This window comes from Cynocephalus volans, chromosome 11 (assembly GCF_027409185.1).
Source record: "Cynocephalus volans isolate mCynVol1 chromosome 11, mCynVol1.pri, whole genome shotgun sequence".
NCBI classification, from domain to species: Eukaryota; Metazoa; Chordata; class Mammalia; order Dermoptera; family Cynocephalidae; genus Cynocephalus; species Cynocephalus volans.
In genome coordinates this window covers 89,301,067-89,322,628 of record NC_084470.1, presented here as the reverse complement: position 1 = coordinate 89,322,628, position 21,562 = coordinate 89,301,067, and the positions used below count along the sequence as shown (strand labels likewise).

General features: G+C 38.9%; 1 protein-coding gene across 1 annotated transcript in view; it reads right to left on the bottom strand.

The window, feature by feature from the left end:
* GRM7 (glutamate metabotropic receptor 7) overlaps positions 1-21,334 on the bottom strand; it is a 782,386-nt gene extending 761,052 nt beyond the window's left edge. Inside the window, exon 1 of the mRNA XM_063114276.1 lies at positions 20,816-21,334. Within this exon, the coding sequence (XP_062970346.1) occupies positions 20,816-21,334 (519 nt within the window). The remainder of the gene's footprint in view (positions 1-20,815) is intronic.
* Positions 21,335-21,562: the final 228 nt, after the last annotated feature.

Genomic DNA, 21,562 nt, shown 5'->3' with positions numbered 1-21,562 from the left:
CGTTCTTGCTAATATTGATATTTCATACTAAAAAGTAATTGTGCTTATGTGATGCCAAGTGTACAACCTAAAATGCCCTCTTTATAAATAAAGCAATCACCAGTGGAGTGTAATTTATGGCTTTTTTTTCCTGCACACCATATCTACCCTGTAAAATCCCTTTACTAAACCATGGAGTCCATAATCCCTTTCAGAGGGGATTTATTACATCCAATCAGTATGTAGAATGAGGGAATTACATTCCTATACTGACCAAAAGGAAATAAATTGATGATACAATGTGATCAAGTGGCTGATGATTTTCCCTGTGTGTGTTCATTAAAGGGTTTTTTAATAGAGTGAGCAATATTTAAAAAAAAAAACTTTTACAAGCAAAAAATATAAATTGACATATGATCCAACAACCTCACTACTGGGCATTTATCCAAAGGAATGGAAATCATCATGTTGAAGGGATACCTGCACTCCCATGTTCACCACTGCTCTATTTACAATAGCCAAAATATGGAACCAACGTAAGTGTCCATTGATGGATGACTCGATAAGGAAAACGTGGTATATATACACCATAGAATACTACTCTGCCATAAAAACAAATGAAATACTGCCTTTTGCAGCAACATGGATGAGTCTGTAGAAAATTATGTCAAGTGAAACAAGCCAGACAAGGAAAGAGAAATACAGCATGTTCTCACTCATAACTGGTTGGAAAGAAGGAAGGAAGGAAGGGGGAGAAAGAGAGAGAGAGAGAGAAAGAGAGAGAGAGAAAGAGAGAGAGTGAGAGAAAGAAAGAAAGAAAGAAAGAAAGAAAGAAAGAAAGAAAGAAAGAAAGAAAGAAAGAAAGAAAGAAAGAAAGAAAGAAAGAAAGAGAAAGAGATGAGAGAGATGAGAGTGAGAGAAGGAAGGAAGGAAGGAAGGAAGGAAGGAAGGAAGGAAGGAAGGAAGGAAGGAAGGAGAGAAAAAGAAAAAGACCAAAACAGTACATTGAACTTTCAGAAGAGGAAAACAAACCTAAGGATACTAGGGATGGGGAGGAGGCAGCAGGGAGGGGGTTTGGGGAAGGATAGTTTGGGTAAAGAGTCTAAAGAAAAATCATGACTTATAATAATAATATGCTTTCAATAAATAATAATAAAATCAAGGCATGCCATTTCTTTGTGGGAACATTTTTAACTACCAATTTAATTCCAAAAAAAAAAAAAAAATGAAAAATATAAATTGATAAATTAAAAGAAAAAATTCATTAGCAACAATATAACAAAATAATGAATACTTTAATATATAAAAAGGTATTACAAATCAATGCGAACAATTAGTAAAGGTCATAAAGTCACAAAAGACGAAATACAAACAGCCAATAGATAGTGAAATTGAAATATGTTCAATTTCACTCATCATTCAAAGAAATACAATTATAATCATTAGGATGTCATATTTTACTTCAGAGTTTCATTGGTGAAATAAATGCATAATGCTGGTACTGGCAAGAGTGTGAGGAATCATACATGATGTTAATTTGCTGAAAGAAAAGTAAGGTAGTGTAACCTTTCTGGAAGACCATACATCAATAGTTACCAAATTGAAAAGAGCCATTCAACTTCTAAAAAGTCATTCTATGAAAATAAAAGATCTATTCTCACAGGTTTTTTTGGTGCAGTTTTTATGGTTTTCTATACACAAGGGTAATTTAAAAGTTCATGAAAAGATTCATGTTATCTTTCAATTCTGCTTTTCCATAAAGTTTTTGAAGATCATGTATACGATCATGTCATCTGAAAAAAGGGACAACATGACCCCCTTCTTTCCAGTTCAGATGCCCTTTATTTCTTTCTCTGACCTAACTGGTCTGACTACGACTCTCGATACTATGGCAAATAGTTAACAGTGAAAGCATTCTCGTCTTGTTCCAGATCTTAGAGGAAAAGCTTTCAACATTTCCCCCATTCATTACGATGCTGGCTGTGGGTTTATCATATCTGGCCTTTTACTGCACAGCAAAGGATACAATCAGTAGAGTAAGGAGACAACCTACAAAATAAGAGAAAATATTTTCAAACCATACATCTGACAAGGAGTTAATATTCAGAATTTATAAAGAAGCTAAGCAACTCAATAGCAAAAAAAGAAAGAAAGAAAGAAACAAACAAACAAAAAACACTTGAAAATGAGCAAAAGACATGAATAGAGGACAACCTAAATGCTTAATTCTGAGCAGCAGGGGACTGGTTAAATAAATAACGTGATGCTGTTCAACCATTAAAAATTATGATATTTGTTTTTATTAAGTGACATGGAATCATGCTCATAATACAGTACTAAGTAAAAAAAGTTACAAAATAGTTTTATAGCTTGATCTAAAAATTAAAGATATTATATGTTTGTGTCATGTTTGCATGTACCCTACCCCCCCAACAAAAAGTCAAAAATCATTACAAAGATCATTTACTGGGAATGAGATTTTATTTATTCTTACTCTTCTTCATATCCTCTTAATTTTTGGAGTTTCTACAATGAGTTTGTATTACTTCTACAATTAAAAGTATTTTAATTTTAATTAAGAAGATTTAGATTTTTCAAATTTTCCAATTATTTTTCACCATGGCTCAGGGTATTTTTCTACATTAAATTTATTTTCCACAAATTCATCATTTGAAATTGGTAAAAGTTGTTTGGAGTAAAATTGTGCTCTGTGTCTTTCAAAGCCCTGGAGTTCTTGGAGTAATTTCTTTCACGGTTTTCATCACACTGATATTAAGGTGGGCGTGAGGTAGCAGATGAAGGGAAATAGTAATCATCTTGAACCAGGAGCAACAGCAAACAAGAGGCAATTGGGTCTATACTCTTTTGTCCATGGTAGGATCCCCCAAGTGCCAGCTCATATTAAAATACATATCTATATGGTCTTGGCCCACTTTCTTAGGCTAATAACTCATTGTGGCAGAAATGACCAGCTGTTGTCTAAACATTTACAGCCCCTCCAGGCTGTAGAGGCATTGCAAGAATCAAGCCAGGGACAGGATTCCCTTACTCCATTTGCATCTGGGTGAAGCCACATTACTGCTTACAGGCACAAAGAATGTGGCCAGAAATGATATGAAGACTTTATATGTGTTGAATGATGAGTTTATAATTGAGCTTGCAATGTCCTCTCCCCTTTTCCTTGTGAGACAAGAGCAGCCTGATGAAGAAAGTGGCTCCTAAATCGCTGCGCAGAAAACTGACTACCAAACCACCAAGGTCTGTATTGGAACCACTGAGTGAGTGAGAAACTAACTTTCAATGTGTCACATCACTGAGATTTAATGTTTAACTCTTAGATTTTCCTTAACTAATGCATATTTTAGAACTCACTTGCTTTACCTGTAAAATGATGTGTTTGGATTAAGTTAACTCTAAGTGCCTTTTATTACTTATATATTTATCTTCTTCTTTTTTTTAATTCTCAGAAGCATTCCACGTATTGCTTACCAATAGCTCTACCTTTTTCACAAAGGGAGGTTCTCCAAGCTAATGGAGAAGCTGTAGCAGACTGCTCCTTTAGTCTGAGAGATGAGTCTAAATACGAGATGAGAAGAGAGTGAAGACCCAGAGAAATGCTTTTGACAAAAAAAAAGAGTAAGAGACAGAATGATGAAGAATCCTTGGGAATAAAGAATTTAGACATGGATGGATGATATCAAACGGATTTGTCCAAAGGCATTATGGAAAGGAAAATTTGTGAAAATGTAGAGAGGAAAAAAAAAAAAAACAAAACAAAACATAAAGACATGAAGTACCTTTTTTGGTCCCTAAACAAATTTTACTTCCAAAAGATTCATATTGTTTATATGTGAACTATAAAAGTTCTCTGTCCATTTATTCCAGAATTTTCTAAAGCCTAACAGAACATCTGCAGAGAGAGAATGTCATTCCAGGATAATCAACTGCAAGTTACTAAATTAAGATCAAAATGTCCTCAACCTTGAACATTTTTCAAAGAGTTTTTGGAAGAAAGAGGCTCTCTAGGGGCTTGTGTAATTATATAATTGTACCATTTCTAAGAGTCTATTTACAGATAAGTAACATTTCCCCACCATTCTTTAAAGTAAAATATATGAAATAAAACAGAGTTTGGGGGTATTTGTTGGGGAGATTTGGGAGAAAGTCTGTGCAGACACTATGAGCTGCCTAATCAATAGCCACACTCCCCTTATTCCCTATTACCAAAACCCTGACTTTAAAGTCCCCCAAAATCATAAAGCTAAAGTGGTCTGTTTAAAGCCCTAGCTAATGAGATCTAAGCACAAATCTGATGACAATTTTTGGAAATAATTTGCTCACTGATTGATTGATTGATTTTTTTTTTTTTTGCAGTTGTCAATATGGGGATCTAAACCCTTGACCTTGGTATTATAACACCCCACTCTGAGTAACTGGCCAGCCCTGCTCCCTGATTTAGACACTGCCCTATTCTCTTCTTTTCTTTTTTATTGAAATATGATTGTATGTATCTATACCATACCTGTGTGCAATATGTGATGCTCAAATCAGGATAATTAGTATATTCACCATTATACAATGTAATCCTTTTTTGTGGCTCTTTACCAGTTTCTTGCTAACCCTCTGCCACCTACTCCCCCACCTCTGGTGATCTCAGTTCTGTTCTCTCCTTTTGAAAGTTCAACGAATTATTGTGATTTTGTATCTTTCTTTCTTTCTTTTTTTTTTAAAATCTTTTCTTTCTTCCTGCCTGAAACAATGGGGACATGGTTGGAGATTCAGCAGTCATCTTGCAACTTTGGGGACTGCAGTGACACACAGAGATGGAGGACAGGAAAATAGAAAAATCTAGTCCCTTCCTGACACTTTTCAGCAGCTAAACTGACAAGAATTATCTTCAAACTTCCGGTTACATGAGAAAAGTAAGGTAAGTCACTTTTATTCAATTTCTATTATTTTGCCAAGCTCATCACAAATAAATACTGAACTCTAACTTCAGGTTTCTACAATCATAACTAGCATCCCATAGTTATACTCCCATTCTAGACCCTTGATAATCATACTTACTAGGGTAGGCATGAGGGGAGGGCTGTTTCCTCCGGAAGCCCTGCTGCTCATCACAAAAATTTTTTTTTAAATAATAATATTTTATGTTCACTCATCCTTCTAGTTATACTCAGAGGTCAGTTCATCAAAGAAGCCTTGGCTGACCACATTTTACCTCTGTGTATAAGCAAAATAGTTAAGCAAAATAAGCAGAGCAAAATGGTTAAGAATTTGGCATTCTGCGTATTTCAAAATAACAAATAGAATAAATTTCAAATGCATCACCACAAAAAATGTCAAGCAAGGTGATAGACATGTTAATTAGCTTGATTTAATCACTCCACATTGTACACATATATCAAAATATTACATTGTACTCTGTAAATCTAATACAATTATGATTCATTAATTAAAAATAATGCGAACTAAAAAGAAAAAAGAGTGTGGGCTCTGGAACCAGACTTCCTAAATTTGAATTCATAATATGCTACTTACCAGTTGTATGACCTGAACAAATTAAATTTTTTATGCTGTAATTTTTAATTTTAATAAAACAGATAATTTCATATTACATAGAGATCAAGTTCATCCATTCATTGTTGATAAAATTTTAGAAATTTTTTTTTTTTTTTTTTTGTCTTTTTCGTGACCGGCACTCAGCCAGCGAGTGCACCGGCCAGTCCTATATAGGATCCGAACCCACGGCGGGAGCGTCGCTGCGCTCCCAGCGCCGCACTCTCCCGAGTGTGCCACGGCTCGGCCCAGAAATATTTTCTATAAAAAGATAATATTTGGGAATGAATCCAGTGCTCGCTTCGGCAGCACATATACTAAAATTGGGAATGAATCCATAACATGATTTGTATGGGTACAACATTCCCATTCTTACCCCTATTCTTATTAATTTTGAGAAATTTTAAAAATACAGAAAAATACAAAAGAAATGAGGCAACATATCCTTATACCACAATCCAGAATTTGCCAGTATGTTCATATATTTACTTGTAGGTTTTTTAAAAGAGAAATGGATGTTTATATAAAAAGTTGAGTCCCCTTTAAGCAATCCTCACCACACCTCCCATTCATTCCCTTCCCTGCTCCACTCTTCACAGGCAACCACTATCAAGAGTTTGGCCTTTATCCTTCGAATTCATTTCAAAAACATTTCCATGCATATATGTATCCATTACCAATATATAGTACTAAATTTTCTGAACAAGTTAATTGACTTCTCTGGACTTCCTTATAAATCGGGGACAATAAATAGCACCTACATACTTTGTTGAAAGAACAACACTGAAAGCAGTGCACAGTGCAGTCTCAGGCCAAAGCAGTTGCTCATAAAACCAGGTGTACCAAGACTCTTAGTAGACTTTCAAAATAAATTTTTTCAGAAGAAGAAATAATACACTCACAAAAAAAGCACCCTTTGAAAGTTTAATATTTTTAATTTTTTAGCCACTTATTTAGTTTGGGGGACAATTATGAATAATACATATTTAATTCTAACTTTTTGTCTTCCAGTCAATGTTTGTCATCTTCAATCAGAAGGACAGAAACAAATAAATATAATTAAATATTTATTTTTCAAAATTCACAAATGTAAATAAGAAAAATTTAAATAATTAAACTTTTAAATGAATTTTTTAAGGGTAGATTTGTAATCCCACTATAAAGCCACATTTACACATCTACAGAAAAGCCAGCTATTGAATTAAATAAATATGATTAGCTATTTCCCTGCTTATGTGTGTGTATGTATGTGCGTAGCTGATAATGATTTCATTTGCTACGTGCTATCAGAAACCAAATGCACACACACACACACGCACACACGAGGGTACTTTAAAAAGTTCATGGAAAGATTTGTATTATCTTTTAATTCAATTTTCCACAAACTTTTTGAGGTACTTTTCTATATACATACAGTCATGCATCACTTAATGATGGGGATACATTCTAAGAAATGCATCATTAGGTGATTTTGTCAGTTGTATGAACATCATAGTGTGCACTAACACAAACCTAGCTGGAATAGCCTATTGCACACCTAGGCTATATGGTGTAGTCTATGGCTGCTAGGCAACAAACCTGTACAGCATGTTACTGTACTGAATACTGCATGCAATTGTAACACAGTGGTATTTGTGTATCTGATATCTGAACAGAAAAGGTACAGTAAAAATATGGTATAAAAGATAAAAAAAGGTACACCTATGTAGGGCACTTACCATGAATGGAGTTTGCAGGACTGGAAGTTGCTCTGGGTGAGTCAGTGAGTGACTGGTGAGTGAATGTGAAGGCCTAGGACATTACTAGATATTACTGTACACTACTGTATACTTTTAAAAAACTACACTTAGGCTACACTAAATTTATTAAAAAAATTGACTGTGCTACAATGTGATGATGGTTACAACATTACTAAACAATAGGAATTTTTCAGCTCCAATATAACCTTTTATGACTACCATCATATATGCAGTAGGTCCTTGACCAAAACATTGTTATATGGCACATGACTGTATATATGTATCACCTTAATTTAAAATTATTCATATATATCTATATAAAAATTTTTATATTGGGGAAATTTATACAGTGGCCTTTTTTTTCCCAGTGAATCATAAAGAAATACCATTTTCTACTCTTACTAGTGGAATGTCAGTCTACCTTATGAGTCTTTCAAAGAGCATATTTGAAAAACCATTGGTTGAGCCAAAGATATAGTTACTAGGGGATGCTAGAACCCAGTGCCATTGTTAAGAGCTTATCTATAGGAGAGATAAGAAGGTGCTTGTCTGTTTTGTCAAAAGCAGGAGTAGTGAGAGGTGGCAGGTAGCCGCAGGCTAGTGATACGTGATATCCATCTATATGTAGGATCATCAAACCCATGAATACATCCACTTTCCATATCCAGACCCAAAGCCACTTTATCGTTAATCATTAAGCCTAGGCAAAAATAGTAAGATGCAAGTGTGCTACTGTACTGGCATCAAGATGCTTGTGAACCAATGTTAGCATGTCTTGGTTCTGTCAATGTGGGACCAGCCATGCTCCCAGCACCATACCCCTCCCTATACCAGGGAAACCAGTCCAAGACTTCTGTGCCTGCTGAGGGATAGGGTAAGGAAGGGGAGTTCACTACTATGATGCATGTGTTCTAAAATGCCTCTGTATACAGGAGACATTCAGTATATTCTGAATGAATGAATGAGTGAATGAATGAATTGGTATTGTAAAACAGTCCTCATCCATGTATGAAGAAAATGCTATACGATAAGCCAGAATTCCTCCCCACCCCTCTTCACCTTCTGTAAGTTTGCATTCAGACAAAGACTTAATTACAGAAAGAGCTAAGGAAATTATAGAAACTAACTAGCCCACGGTCATAGAGTTGCAGAACTTTAATTTAATGTAAAAACCTCTCATTTGTCAGTCAGATAGACCCAAGTTCAAGTTCCACCTTCACCATATATTAACATGAGCAAAAAACCACTTCTGAGGCTCTGTTTCAAGTGTACATTACGGGGGATCATGATAACATATGTTTTTATTACATGATATGACCATCATTTGCAATGGCCAGCAAGGTGCCTTGCACCTAGCAAGCACTCAAAGCATTACATAATATTAAGGAAGAAACAAATAAACAAGCAAACAAACCCAGGGCACTGTCTTCTCCCCAGTGGTCGTTGATTCATGACATCACAACTTTCTTCCACTCATCTACTCTGTTCCCACGAAGATGACAAATTAGGATAAACCCTCTTAAGATAGTTTTATACTTCCTGAATAAATGAAATTATAAAAATGAAACAACTGATGAGTTCTGCAGAAATATAAAAAGACTCTAGTTCTTCACGTGACTTCTCTAGAAAACCAATGTACAGGTTTAAATGCACCCTCCCCTACCTCCCTCCACTTCTGCCATGGTCAAATGACATCCCTGTAAGTGGATATGTCAGCAACACAATCAACAAGATGAGTTACAACTAAGTGAAACTTCGTAGGCTTGATAGAGAAGCAGGTTTATCAGTATATATTAAAATAAGGTAATAGGAAGTATTCAATCTAAAAGAAAATGGCTGCAGAATCATAACCTCTGTAATAATCCTGTAAAATAAAAAGCTACAAATTTATATAGAATGTTTCCCTTATAAGAAAGCATATTTTCTGTATAACTTTTAATGTACTGTTGATCACAATTCAACAAAACTCAAATAAATATTTGCAGAAGTCCCACAAGATGAAAAGCATAGAATCAGATGTTACAGAGGATAATTGTACTTCAGGATGAGTGAGACCTCACACTTGACCTCAAGTAAATTAACTTTAAATAGAGTGGATGAGTCATGTAAAGAATGTAAGAATACTAAAAGGTCAAGGTAAGCACCAAAAGGAACATGCGGCGATTCTAAAGAAGGAAATAAAATATTAGTTAGTTGATTCAGGAGAGGCTGAAGAGAGTAGGTTACCTTTTACTGTTCTTTGAAGAGGTTTCCTTCTGTACCTCTTAGTGCTGAGGCTAGAGTGGCATAAGAAATGGAAAGACACAAGAATCAAAGATCTTCTCTACTCGTACAGGAGTGGCTTAAAGAAAATTTCCTTACCAGGATGCAGTATAATAACACTTAAGGGCTCTTGAGGGCAGAGAGACAGGGGATTGAATATCCTGGCTCCATCTCTCTTGCTGTGGGTCAAATTGCTTATCCTTTCAAAACCTCAGTGTCTTTCTCTGTAAAATGATCATCTTTCCTAACTGAGTGGGAGAACAAAATGATATAATGCACATACAGACAGAAAGTGCTCAGCATGGTTAGTACAGTGATGATGATGGCAATGCTGGTGGTGGTGGTGATCTTGAGACAGCCCCCCAGAGCTGGCCACTGGAGTACAGCTGAAGGACCTCTGGGTCCCTGAGGCTATACATGTAAGTGATTCTTGGTAAATGTCAGCTGGTTGTCCCAATGATCGTGCTATTTGAGAAAAGAAGGATCTTAGATTTGTCCAACTAATTAATAATAATATTAGTACTGGAAGTAGTCATGGCAGCTAACATTTATTGAGCACTTACTATATGCCAAATGATAGCCCCAGTGCTTTCAAAGGATTTGCTCATTTATTCTTTGCAACAACAGTATTCCTTTCTTCCAGATGTAGACTCAGGTTTAAGCAGTGACAACAAGCACCTAAGGTCCACTGTTGGTATGTGAAGGAAATGAGCTCAATTTGATCTCAATTACTAAACTTTGTAGTTAAATATTTTGCCCTTTGCCTGATTCTTCTTTTAGTCCTGAATATTTCACTTAGTGCCCTACATGAAAAGGAGAGAAAATCATAGCCTTGTCCCTGCTCTGCTCAGCATCAATATCCAACTTCTTTTCCATGAAAGAGAGAGAGAGAGAGAGAGAGAGAGAGAGAGTGCACAAGCTTGGAGAGAGGCAGTTGAGGGAATGTCAATCATTTCACAATAAGGTACTTAGCCTTATCTGATACAGTTCTTGTGATAATCTTCTCAACCAATTATCAAAAAGCAGGAAGCAAAGATGAGAGTATCAGCATGTCCCTATTCATAAGGATGGTGGGACAGCTTATTTGACATTGAGCTTAACTGTTCCAGAAATGGTGGTCCCAGTAGGCATACAAGCTAGTTGATCTTCCCCACCTCCCAAATCCAAAAACAGTATTTCATTTCTGTACCATTTTCCATAGTTCCATTCTTCATGTACCTGTCATTCATCTACTGTCCTGTTTTTTTTTTGTTGTTGTTTGTTTGTTTGTTTTCTCATTTCTATAGGGAAAGAGTCTAAGTCTGCATTCTCTAATGTGGAAAGGGTGGATGAGAGGACACAGGACCTCAATGGATTTTTTTATTCTTACTTTTTCATCTTAATTCTATTATGCTAACTCCACTGAACTTAATTATAGTGAATACAGAATTACACAATTACCCTCTGTTCTGCTCTTCAGATGCTATATTTTGATAAAATTAACTACATGCTGCTCTCCAATTGAACACTAGAAATGGATGTGTGTTGACATAAAATGTGTTATAATTACAATTAAAATATAGCTTACATAATGACAGTGTTAAAATAAAATTATAGATGTGTAGAGACAACATGGTCATGCATTTTGAGTTTAAGAACTTGCTTAGACCAGTATCTGGTAGCTGAATGAATAAGAAACAGAATTTTGGTTAAGCCACAAAGGCTATTTAAGGGTTTGCAAATATCTAAAGGGAGCTTAAAAACAGTGAGATAAAATTTTCCCAGCCATGTTTTCAATTTAAAAAGTGAATGAAAGATGTGAAATACCTGGTGCAATTGTTCAAAGTAGGCACCCATATAAATATTTCAAGATGAGCCCATTATTTTCTTCTTGAATACTGGGAAAACTGCCTAAATGTTATGTACATCAGTGATGACAAATTCTCAAGTGAGTTTGATGAGGTATAAAATAATAACAATAAATATTATTGTAATAACTAAATAGTTCACAATTGCTTCTTTTTACAAAGGTACTCTATCACAACTTACTGAAACCTTATAAAGTGTGATTATAATTACAATATCAGGGAGAAAGCTAGGAAATAGCTTTCTTCTGAATGTTTGTAGTTATAGCGTCTGACTAAAATACTTGTGTCACAAATATTATTAAAATAATGAGATACCACTTTGTTCAGTTTTACTGAAAAAACAAACCATAGGAGTTTTTTTCATTTCAGATAATTACTTTTAGCAAATAGTTATTAAGTGATTTTAGAACCCTTAATGCTAATATCATTACCTCATTTCATCTTTAAAATATCCCTTTTATGGATAATTATTCTTAATATCGCCATTGTACGCAAAATCTCTAGCCCATACCCTTTTTCAAGAATGCAGACTTGCATATCCAACTGTGTATTCAACATCTCTTCTTGAATGTCAAGAAAGCATCTAGAAAGTTCTATCTCCAAAACTAATCTTCGATCCCCCAAACCTGCTCCACCTCAAGCCTTAACAGTCTCAGATAATAGTAATCTTACCTTTCCAGTTGCCCAGGCCCCAAATCTTGGATTCACTCTGTTCCCTTTTCTCCCTTCATATCCCACGTTTGATGCACGAGGATATCCTTTTTCAACTTTCCATATGTATCGCTTCCTGGAACCTCTGCTGCTAACATCCTGGCTTAAGCCAGCAAACCCACATCTATCTCACAGATACCTATAAATACCTCCTATCTGTTCTCCCTGGTTTCACTCTTTCCCCTTATCCTTAATACCACAGGTAGTGTTATCCTTTTAAAACAAGAAACAGGTCACGTTACACCTCTACTAAGGTCCTACCACTGGCTGAAAATACCTAGAGTAAGAAAAAATGCTTGTGATGATCTACAAAGCCCAAACAATCTGGTTCCACCACATACCTGACTTCAAGTCCTCCTGCAGCCCCTTCCCCTCCATCAACTCTACTCAGCCACAGTGGCCCCACTGATATTTCTTCAACATGCTGGGCCCATAGCTGCCTTATAGTTTTGGCAATGGTTGTTTCTTCTCCCAGGGAGTGGTCTTCCCCTAAATCCACTCTGTCTACTCCCTTGCCTCAAGTCTCCTCGCATGTCACCTTATCAAGTCTGCCCTGACTACCCTATGTAAAATTAGAGCCCATATTTACACCCTTCCGGCACTAGCAATCCAACAATCTTGAGCATGTTCCATGTCCTTTCCCTTATTCCATAACGCTCATCAATTCTAACATACTATGGAATTTATTTATAACATGCATCTGTTTCCATACATGAGAATGTAAGCTGAGAGGGAGAGAGAAGAGAGCCAGAGAGAGCCAGAGAGACAAAGTTTTTGCTTTTTTATGTATGTGTCCAAGAACTTAGAAAAGTACACATGCCAGGTGCTTAATAAATATTTCCGGATAAAACTATAGATGAGGAAAGTGAAAGTAAGGCTAAAGAAGTTTAAACAACTTTCCCAAGGCTCTGAAGCTAGAAAAGGGTGACAATGGAATCCAAGCTCAGGGCTGGCTAGCTTCTGCCATGCTTCGCCTCTCTGCAGTCTTACATCTGCAGAATTAATGATTTGCTTTCATCGGCGCCTTGAAAATTCTTCCACTGAATAGCATCATAAAGTGTTCTTCTCTCTCTCTCTCTCTCTCTCTCTCTCTCTCTATATATATATATATATATATATCTGTTTCTTGTTTTTAAGTGGTATATATATATACCACTTAAAAACAAGAAACAGAGTATAATCCAGCCCGAATTACTATGGTTATTTTACAGAAAAGATTAGCAATAGTGATTATTTAAGCAATACCGGTACTTAACGATTGCATCACCACAATAATAAAATAATAGCTTTTAAATTTATTAGATACTTGTAACATGTAATCTCAGTGCTAAAATATTTCCATGTACATTTCATGAATCCTTACAACTACTCTACTGGACAGGCACATTTTTCTTATCTCCTTTTCAAAGATAAGGAAGTTGATGAAAGGCATGGTACCTGTTTGATCAAGGTCAGGCAGGTAATGAGTCGAGGGTATCGATTTAAATCCGGGTCTGTCTAACTCCAGAATTTGATTCTTATCCCCTGCATAAAAATTCTAATTCCTTTGTTAGAGTGTGTTTTCCCCTGGAAAACATCCCCCATAATGTCTGCCTAAGCTGATACCTCCAGAACATAATCAAGTTTAAAACATGATGAACATGTTTAAATCATGCTTTAACAAATGGAAACATTTTCCTCTACACAGTAACACAGGAGAATAGGCTGGGCCCTTCTAATGGGCTTTGTTGCTACCTTCCATGGAGAACACGAGGAAGAATCATCAGCGGAACGGGGAAAGCACAATACCCAGAGATGGAGAATTCTGTAAACGACCAATTATAAAACTATTAAGCTGCAGCACTTTTATAGCAAGAGGCAAAATCATCCATTAAACTGAAAATTCCCCTGCCCTTCCCTCCGTGGCCCACACAAACATTAATGTTGCATTTATTAGGATGTACTTCCCATGCTCTATCAACTTGACTTTCAGCAATTGTACTAATACAGTCCTCTCACTTTGCCCATCTATCTGAATGATGGATTTCCCTACTTGACGTTTGTAGAAAGAGTGGAGTGAATGAAATAAAGTTTAGGAAGTGCCATCATAATCCATAATGATGGGCACTGAATCAGGGCAAGAAGAAACATCTTTCGAATTTATTTGAATGAAAAGTCTACTGTATATTTATTGCATGCATACTGGGCTACTTTTTGAATAATGGAGAACAAGCATCTTTCATTTGGAGCTAAGGGTTTGTGTGCTCAAGTTTCTATGTGCCTACAGAATTAATCTTGTTTTAGGCCTAAAATATTTATTCCTATAAATAGATATGGTTAAGCAACCAGAAACTTTGATGTCTTTAAACCACCACAATTTCAGGTTAGGTAAATTTATAATTATTTTAAGCATTTCTGCATTTGTACAACAATGGAGCAGCATACACAGTGGTGAATAACCTGGGTATTGTGAGGCAAATCTAAGTTTGAATCCAAACTTTGCCACTTAACAGCTATGTGACGTTGGACTGTGAAGATTGCTTTCCTTAGCTGTACAACGAGGATGACAATATCTACATTGCTAAACTATTATGAGAACTAAATGAGATAAAGTATTTTTAGTACATGGCACAGTGGTTCATAATACGGACTCAAATTATTATTATGGTCACTACTACTATTATCAAAAAGAAACTAGAAATTCTGTTCTCATAAAATGTGACTGGTACCCTAGATAATTTTAATTTTATATATTTTATTTTTGACCTCATAATCTAATAACTTGATCTAAAAAAAAATTAGTATTAAATATAATTAAAAGGAGGTTATTTGTCAAACATGGAAATGTCTTAATGAGAATTATAACACAATGTTCTTCTCAGATAAATATTTAAGGGTTTTATTATTTTGTTTTTTTTAAGTACAGAAAACATATATATCTACTGTGCCAATTTGCCAATAGTCCATTAATTAGTTAGTCTGACTATATGTTGCATAAATGTCCTCTTAAATAGTAATCATATATGCATTTTAGTTGCTGGGAAAATGAGTTTGCAACTGTGCTTAATTGCCTATTTAAAGTAAAATGACGAAGAGCAGAGTTAGGCTTGTTGGTTACTATAGAGTGACCCGGGAGTTTAATGTATTTTGTACTCCATTATGCTATGAAAATGCTTCTGTGCCCTGGGGATATCAACAGAAGACTTGTTTTAATGAAAGGAATCGAGTATGGTTCCAAAACTTCCAGATAGGAGGCCTATGGGCTACAGTTTACATCAGAGGTATCCACCCTCTCTTTCAACTGCATCAAAATGGGAAAGATGAGATAACAAAGGCTTAAAGCAATTAAAATTTGGAAAGAGCAGGAAGGATACAGAATCTTGAATATTCCAAACTAAAGCCAGAATTATTATACTAAAGTGAAGAAAATATCATATATTATCTTTCACTTAATGAATGTCAGTCAATGAAACTTACATTAATGTAGGAAATCGCTGTTTTAGCTATGACACTTTCAACCGCACATGGCTAAAGTCAAACTCAAAATAGTGAAAGAGTTTTTTTTTTTTAAAGAACATGTACTAGAAATTCAGGGACACATCTAGATTCAGATATATTAGGATTTGGGAGTTCCTGAATATTAACAGGGCTCCAGCTCTCCTACCACTCAGCCCTGCTCACCTCTACAAGACTTTATTCTAGAGAAAGTCTCTTGTGTTGGATCGCCACTGGGAGCCCCAGAACCACATTCCTCCAGCTTAGAAATTCCAGAGAGAAGAGGCAATTTCCTCATCTTTCTCTCACAGAAACATCTTGGGGAGGATTCCGATTGGCCTAGACAAAGTCAGATGCCTGCAACTGAACCAATCACCTGCTTCACTTGGCCTGGGTCAGATGACTCATCCCTGGGGCCGGGAAGATCAGCAAGATGTCATTATTTGACAATTTCCCAAAAGAAAAATTTGCTATTTTTGCAATATGAAAGGGACATTGGATACACAAAAGCTACAGCTGCTACTGGAAACTCCACAGTTCTCACTCCCTCCCTTGAGTAAACCAGTCCAGGAGGTCATTTTCCCTCCACAAGCCATGATATATATGATTGGGGAGCAAACATAAAAGAAAAAGGAAAAAATAATGTGAATGTGGGAAATTAGCCTAATAATGACCAAGATAGTCGTGTGAAAATATCCCTTCAAAGTTTCCCTAAAATCACTAAAAGTTCAAAATGGGACCAGGAAATACAATGTCACGAAGTTTTGACAAGAGCAGTTTTTCTTTAAGCTAAACAAAAAGATTATAGACTTCCAGACACTATATTTTTTAAGAAAAAAATCAGATGAGGAAAATGAGGCCTAGAAAAATTAAATGGTTAAAAAAAACCAAAAATTAATATTAAGTAGTTTATTTAGGGTAACTTAGCCAGTTAATAGCAGGATTGAGACTAGAGCACACTGTGTAATCAGGCCATGGTCTTTTAAATCATGACACAACCTGCATATATGTAAGAAATAGAGCACTTGAAATTTGTTAAACTCCAAGTGTTTATAAAGTTGAAGTAAATGCATTCACTGTTTCAATTATTTTTAAAGAGAAAAACGCCCAGAGACATCCCAATTGCATGGATATGAATACATAAAACAGACATGGAGATATCTTCAAATATAGTATGTGCGTGTCTTCATTCCTTCCCTCTCTGCTTTTTTAAAAAAATGCCCCTTTAAAAATTTCCCACTCACCATCTGTTAGGTAAATTTCCTAAAACACAGTAAATATCTAGGCAGAGATTGTTATAGAGACTGTTCCCAATGGCAGTGACACCTATATTTACAAAATTTTAAGAGTAGGTTAGAGTTACCTTTTTAAAAAAAATTCTCCACTACAGTAGTACCACACCATCCTTTGTGGTCAGTTCTATCTGATTACATAAGATGGAGAGAGAGAGGAAAGAAAGAAGAAAAACTCTAGGTTTTTATCTATAAAATGCCTCTCCAGAAGTTTGAGATGATATTCAATTTTCAATGAACAGAAGGAAAACATTGACAAATTTACAAATGTATTTCATTTATGATTGAGGGGCCACAAGCTTAGATTTGCATTTTGCTCCAACAAAGATAAGTTGAACTTTTTCTGTCTAGTTGCTTTGGGGAAAAAACAGAACAAAACAAAAACAGAAACAGATGCCATTCAATTCCAAGTCTAGGGCTTAAACCATGTTACTACACATGAAATACTATTCATTCAGAGTCAGGATGTAGCAAGAGTAATTTATACTCTCAGAGTGTTTGCTCTCAAGTCAATAACAGAGAAGCCTTGAATAAAAATGTTCCCATTACTTTTCACTATAATGTATCTTACTTATAGCCCATAAAACAATGGTCAGGGGAGATTTACCCTTGGGCCACCATATTATACAACCTCTCTACTCTAAGCCATCCCCACTCTGTGATTATTTTTTTTAAAATATGTTACCCATAGTCAATATTAATTTATGTTTAATCTTTCTTAGCATTAGGAGAGTATTATTTCTCACTGGCTCAGAAACAAATCTCCAGCAATTCCTCTCTGATGCTTCTTTGAGGCTGAAAATGCATTGCAGGGCAGTTGCAGTGATTTAATTCTAGTTGGCAGAGCCCTGGCCCCACACTAATTTCATTAGCCTCAAATTCCTGGATTTGAAGGACCCACTGGATATGATTCCTGTCCTCAGACATGTCATTTACTAACCGATTCAGTGTGCATATAGAGGAGAGAGGACCTGCTCAGCTCCTATCTTCGGTCTGGTACACCAGCAGGCAAGTATGAACTTGAAGTCACAGACACTATTTACATCGGAGTAGTCATTCTTGCCCAGGTCCTAATTTTCAGGAAAGAACTTCATCACAGGCTTTGCAGCAGCATTTGTTATATCTGTTACTATTTCATTACTCCCTCTTCCCCGCCCCCTGAGCACTGAACAACCCCCGTTCAAGTCCCTAAGTATTCCCTCACCTAACCTAGAGGCTTATCTCACTGCAAATTTCTGTCTCAAGTGACTGGTTTGGCATGGTCCCCACAGCAACCAGAAAGAAAAAGAAAATTCAGATCACCGGAGAGCTAGGAATTCAATCATTTGGAAGAGTTTGTTTTATACAGGACAATCTTAATTGAGCTGAACCCTGGAATCCCAGTGAAGATTCACCTCCTGTCCTTTTCTTTTTCCCCTAAATGTTGGTGCCTTTGAACAATGGGTCTGTGCACCATTATTCTCTCTGCTCATTCTGCAGGCTTACAGAAGCTGGAAACCTGGGCATTGGGCTTACATGCAAAAAAGGCCACTGGAAGAGATTCTTGGTGTATATGCACACATACTCCAGCACGGGCAATGGTTAACCAGGATGCCACACCAATGGTTCTATCCAGCTTGCAGCATAAGCTACAAGTTGGTGCATTCCTCCTACTACCAGATTCTTCTCAATAAATGCAGGTGAAAACTAGAAGCTCTTTTTCCCTCAGCTGTTCAATCCAACATGAATAGCTGCAATTTGCAAATTAGAGGAAAATGACAGTGTTTTCTCTGAATGGTTTTAGTCCCAGCCCACACTGCTAACACTGGCATTCGGTTCCTTTCCTCTCCAGCTCAGAGAATGGGGGGACTGAGTCTAAGGCTGGGCTGGCCTTCACACACCAGAGGAGGAATAAGCTTCCCTGGGCATCTTCTTCAGCACAGTCTTCCAGCCTAGACTGCAATCCCTTTCCTGACTTTAACATTTCACTTTTTTTTCAGACAGACAGGCCCATCTGCAGTACTGCCAGTGCTCTGAGTAAAGAGAGAAACAGGAAACAAAATAATTTAAAAATGCTAAACACAAAGCAAACATTCTGTGCCTTCAACCCCTTGGGCTAATGGAGAAAAAGCTGTCACCCCTCCACCCCTGTGGTTGTCAGGTGATGCCACTGACCTCATCTTCTCCTGCAGCGCTGACCCCTCAAGTTGCCTAGCTTTCAGCTCAGAGATGAAGAAAGTGCTGTCGGTTTTGAGTTCGACCATCTAGGTTCTTCCCCCAAAGCAAGCAACTTAAAGTGAAAGCTACCCCTCAAGCTCTTTAGGGTTTGCAAACATCTAGGGATCTGCACGATGGCACACTCAGAAGGTGTCGGGGATGCTCAGAGGATTGGAGGGGCCATGCCAGACTGCAGCTTTGGATGGGAACCCCTCCTTGTGGAATAGAAACTTTGTACTCCTGGAGGTGATGTGATAACAGCCTGAACCTAACAAGGAGTCCCCCCTGAAACCCAGCACCCTTAGGGAAAGCACTTGAGAAGGAGCCAATTCTTGAGATAAAGGGATCGGAAAGGTGCCAAAATTAGCCTGCACTTCTGGGGAGGAGATTAACTGCGTTTGGGTACCACCAGGCAAGAGAGAGCCCTTCAATAGAAAAGGGTCATCTCAAAATGGTGATGAACTTGGGAGTGGGGACAGAGAGGGAGAAGGGAGGCAGAGACTGAAAGAAAAGAAAGAAAGAAAAAACAAAAACCAAAAATCAGCAAGAAGACAGAGAAAGAGAGGCGCGCACACACAGGGAGAAAAACTGAGAAGGGAACCCATAGTCACGGAGCCCCTGAAACTCAATTTCTGGACCCCTAAGCCATCTATTTCTACCCAATTCAGCACAGGAGCCAGGGGCAGGTGCAGGAGGCCAGAGAACACTGCGGTAGAACCCACTGCTCCGAGGTGCTTGATCCGCCTTCCTCCCATTTTGCCGTCACCCTCAGGCACCCGGAGCAGGAGGACCTCGGGGCCCTGCTCAGCGCACCCCACTGCCTCTCTCCAGGCATCTTCCTGCCTCGCTCTGGGAATCGCCCTCCGAGCCGAGGATTGGGGATGGGGGTTGAGTTAGGGTGGTAGTGGGCGACGCCGGCGGAGGGAGGAGGCAGCGAAAGCGATTTTGTTTTGCAGTTAGCATGAGCTCATCTCTGGGCTGAGGTCTGAAGTGGTAGGAGTAGAAAGCTGATCGCCCAGCTCCTGCCAGTGGCTGGACTGCAAATGCAATTTAGACGGTGCAAAAAATTGCCCGGAGCAAACCAACTGGGGGTCACGTCTGCGGGTGGCGTCTCCCCACTTGGGGAGGGTCCCGGTAGCTCCCACCCCAGGCTCTCTCGGAAACTGGCTACAGGTACGGAAATCCTACCCATGGGAGATGGGCAATTAACATCTACATCTAGGTTAAGACCCTGCCCTCGATTTAAGTGCCTCCTTAAGCTCCTTTCGAAATTTTCCCAAGAAGTAAAGGTTTGCTGGGTGGCTTGGGGCTAGGAAGCTGAGGGAGGAGTTGGGAAATGCCCAGTTTCGAGGCATCTTCTCATCTGCCACATTCCATGCGCCTAACCTGCTCTCCTAGGAGCCCAGCACTTTTTGTCTATAAGCCTGTTTTCGGACCATATTTCACTATCACGCAAACCTATTTAAATCATCGCCTTGTTTTTCGCAGATTGCTTCTTGTAAATGGGGCCGTTAATCCAGGATGTCAAGCAGGACGGAGTGGAGCGTGGACAGGGGAGAGATGAAAGGGAAATAAACCGAACAGGGAAGGTACCTCCTCGGGTGGGGTGGGAGGGATTCAGCAGGATCTCCAGGGTGGAAATGCGCGAAGGCGGATTCCCGAGCCCCTGGAGTCCAAGCCAGGGGCTTGGACTCTTTTAGGGTTAAGAGCGCCGGGAGCCACAGCGTGCTCTGCCCCGGAGGGAGCGCCCCCCTACCTGGAAGAGCCTCAGGATGTTGGCTACCATGATGGAGACCGAACTCCCCGAAGCCCCAATCACTCCAACTACTTTCTCCGGCTTGACGAAAACCGGGGGCTCGCCGTTGGTGCAGCGCACGTCGGAGGTGTCCTTCTGGATGAGCGCCTGGACAAAAGTGAGCGACTGTTCGAGCGCGTAAGTGTCCCTGGAACAAGTGTCCAGGATCCGCGCGCCCAGCGTCACGTTGGGCAGTAGGTTGGGATCGCTGTTGATCTGGTCCAAGGCATAGAGCATCGCTTCCAGCCTGTGGATCCCGTTCTCCCTCTTGATGTCGCCGCAGGGCACTCCGCTGGGACCCTTGGCGTGCACGGGGAACAGCCCCCCGAGGGTGACGTCCCCCTCGATCCGGATCGAGTGCGGGGCGTACATCTCCTGGCCGCGCGCCGCCGCCGCCAGCGCGCACAGGAGCACCTCCAGCACGCAGCAGGGGAACTTCATCAAAGTCAGGACGCGGAGCAGCTTCCCCAGCTGGACCATGCTGCTCCGGCTGCTGCGGTGGCGGCGGCGGCGCTGGAGGGGACGGTGGCGGGCTCGCTGAGGTCTGGGCCCCTCGGGGTGAGCTCCTCCGGGAAAGCCCAGGGGCTCCCGCAGGCGCGGAGGGTGGGGGCGCCCGAGGAGGGGCGACCGGAGAGGGTGGGGGGTCTCACGGCGCCCGCCAGCCCGGGGCGCCTCGCGCTCTCGGGTTCGCCGGCCGGCGCGCCGCGC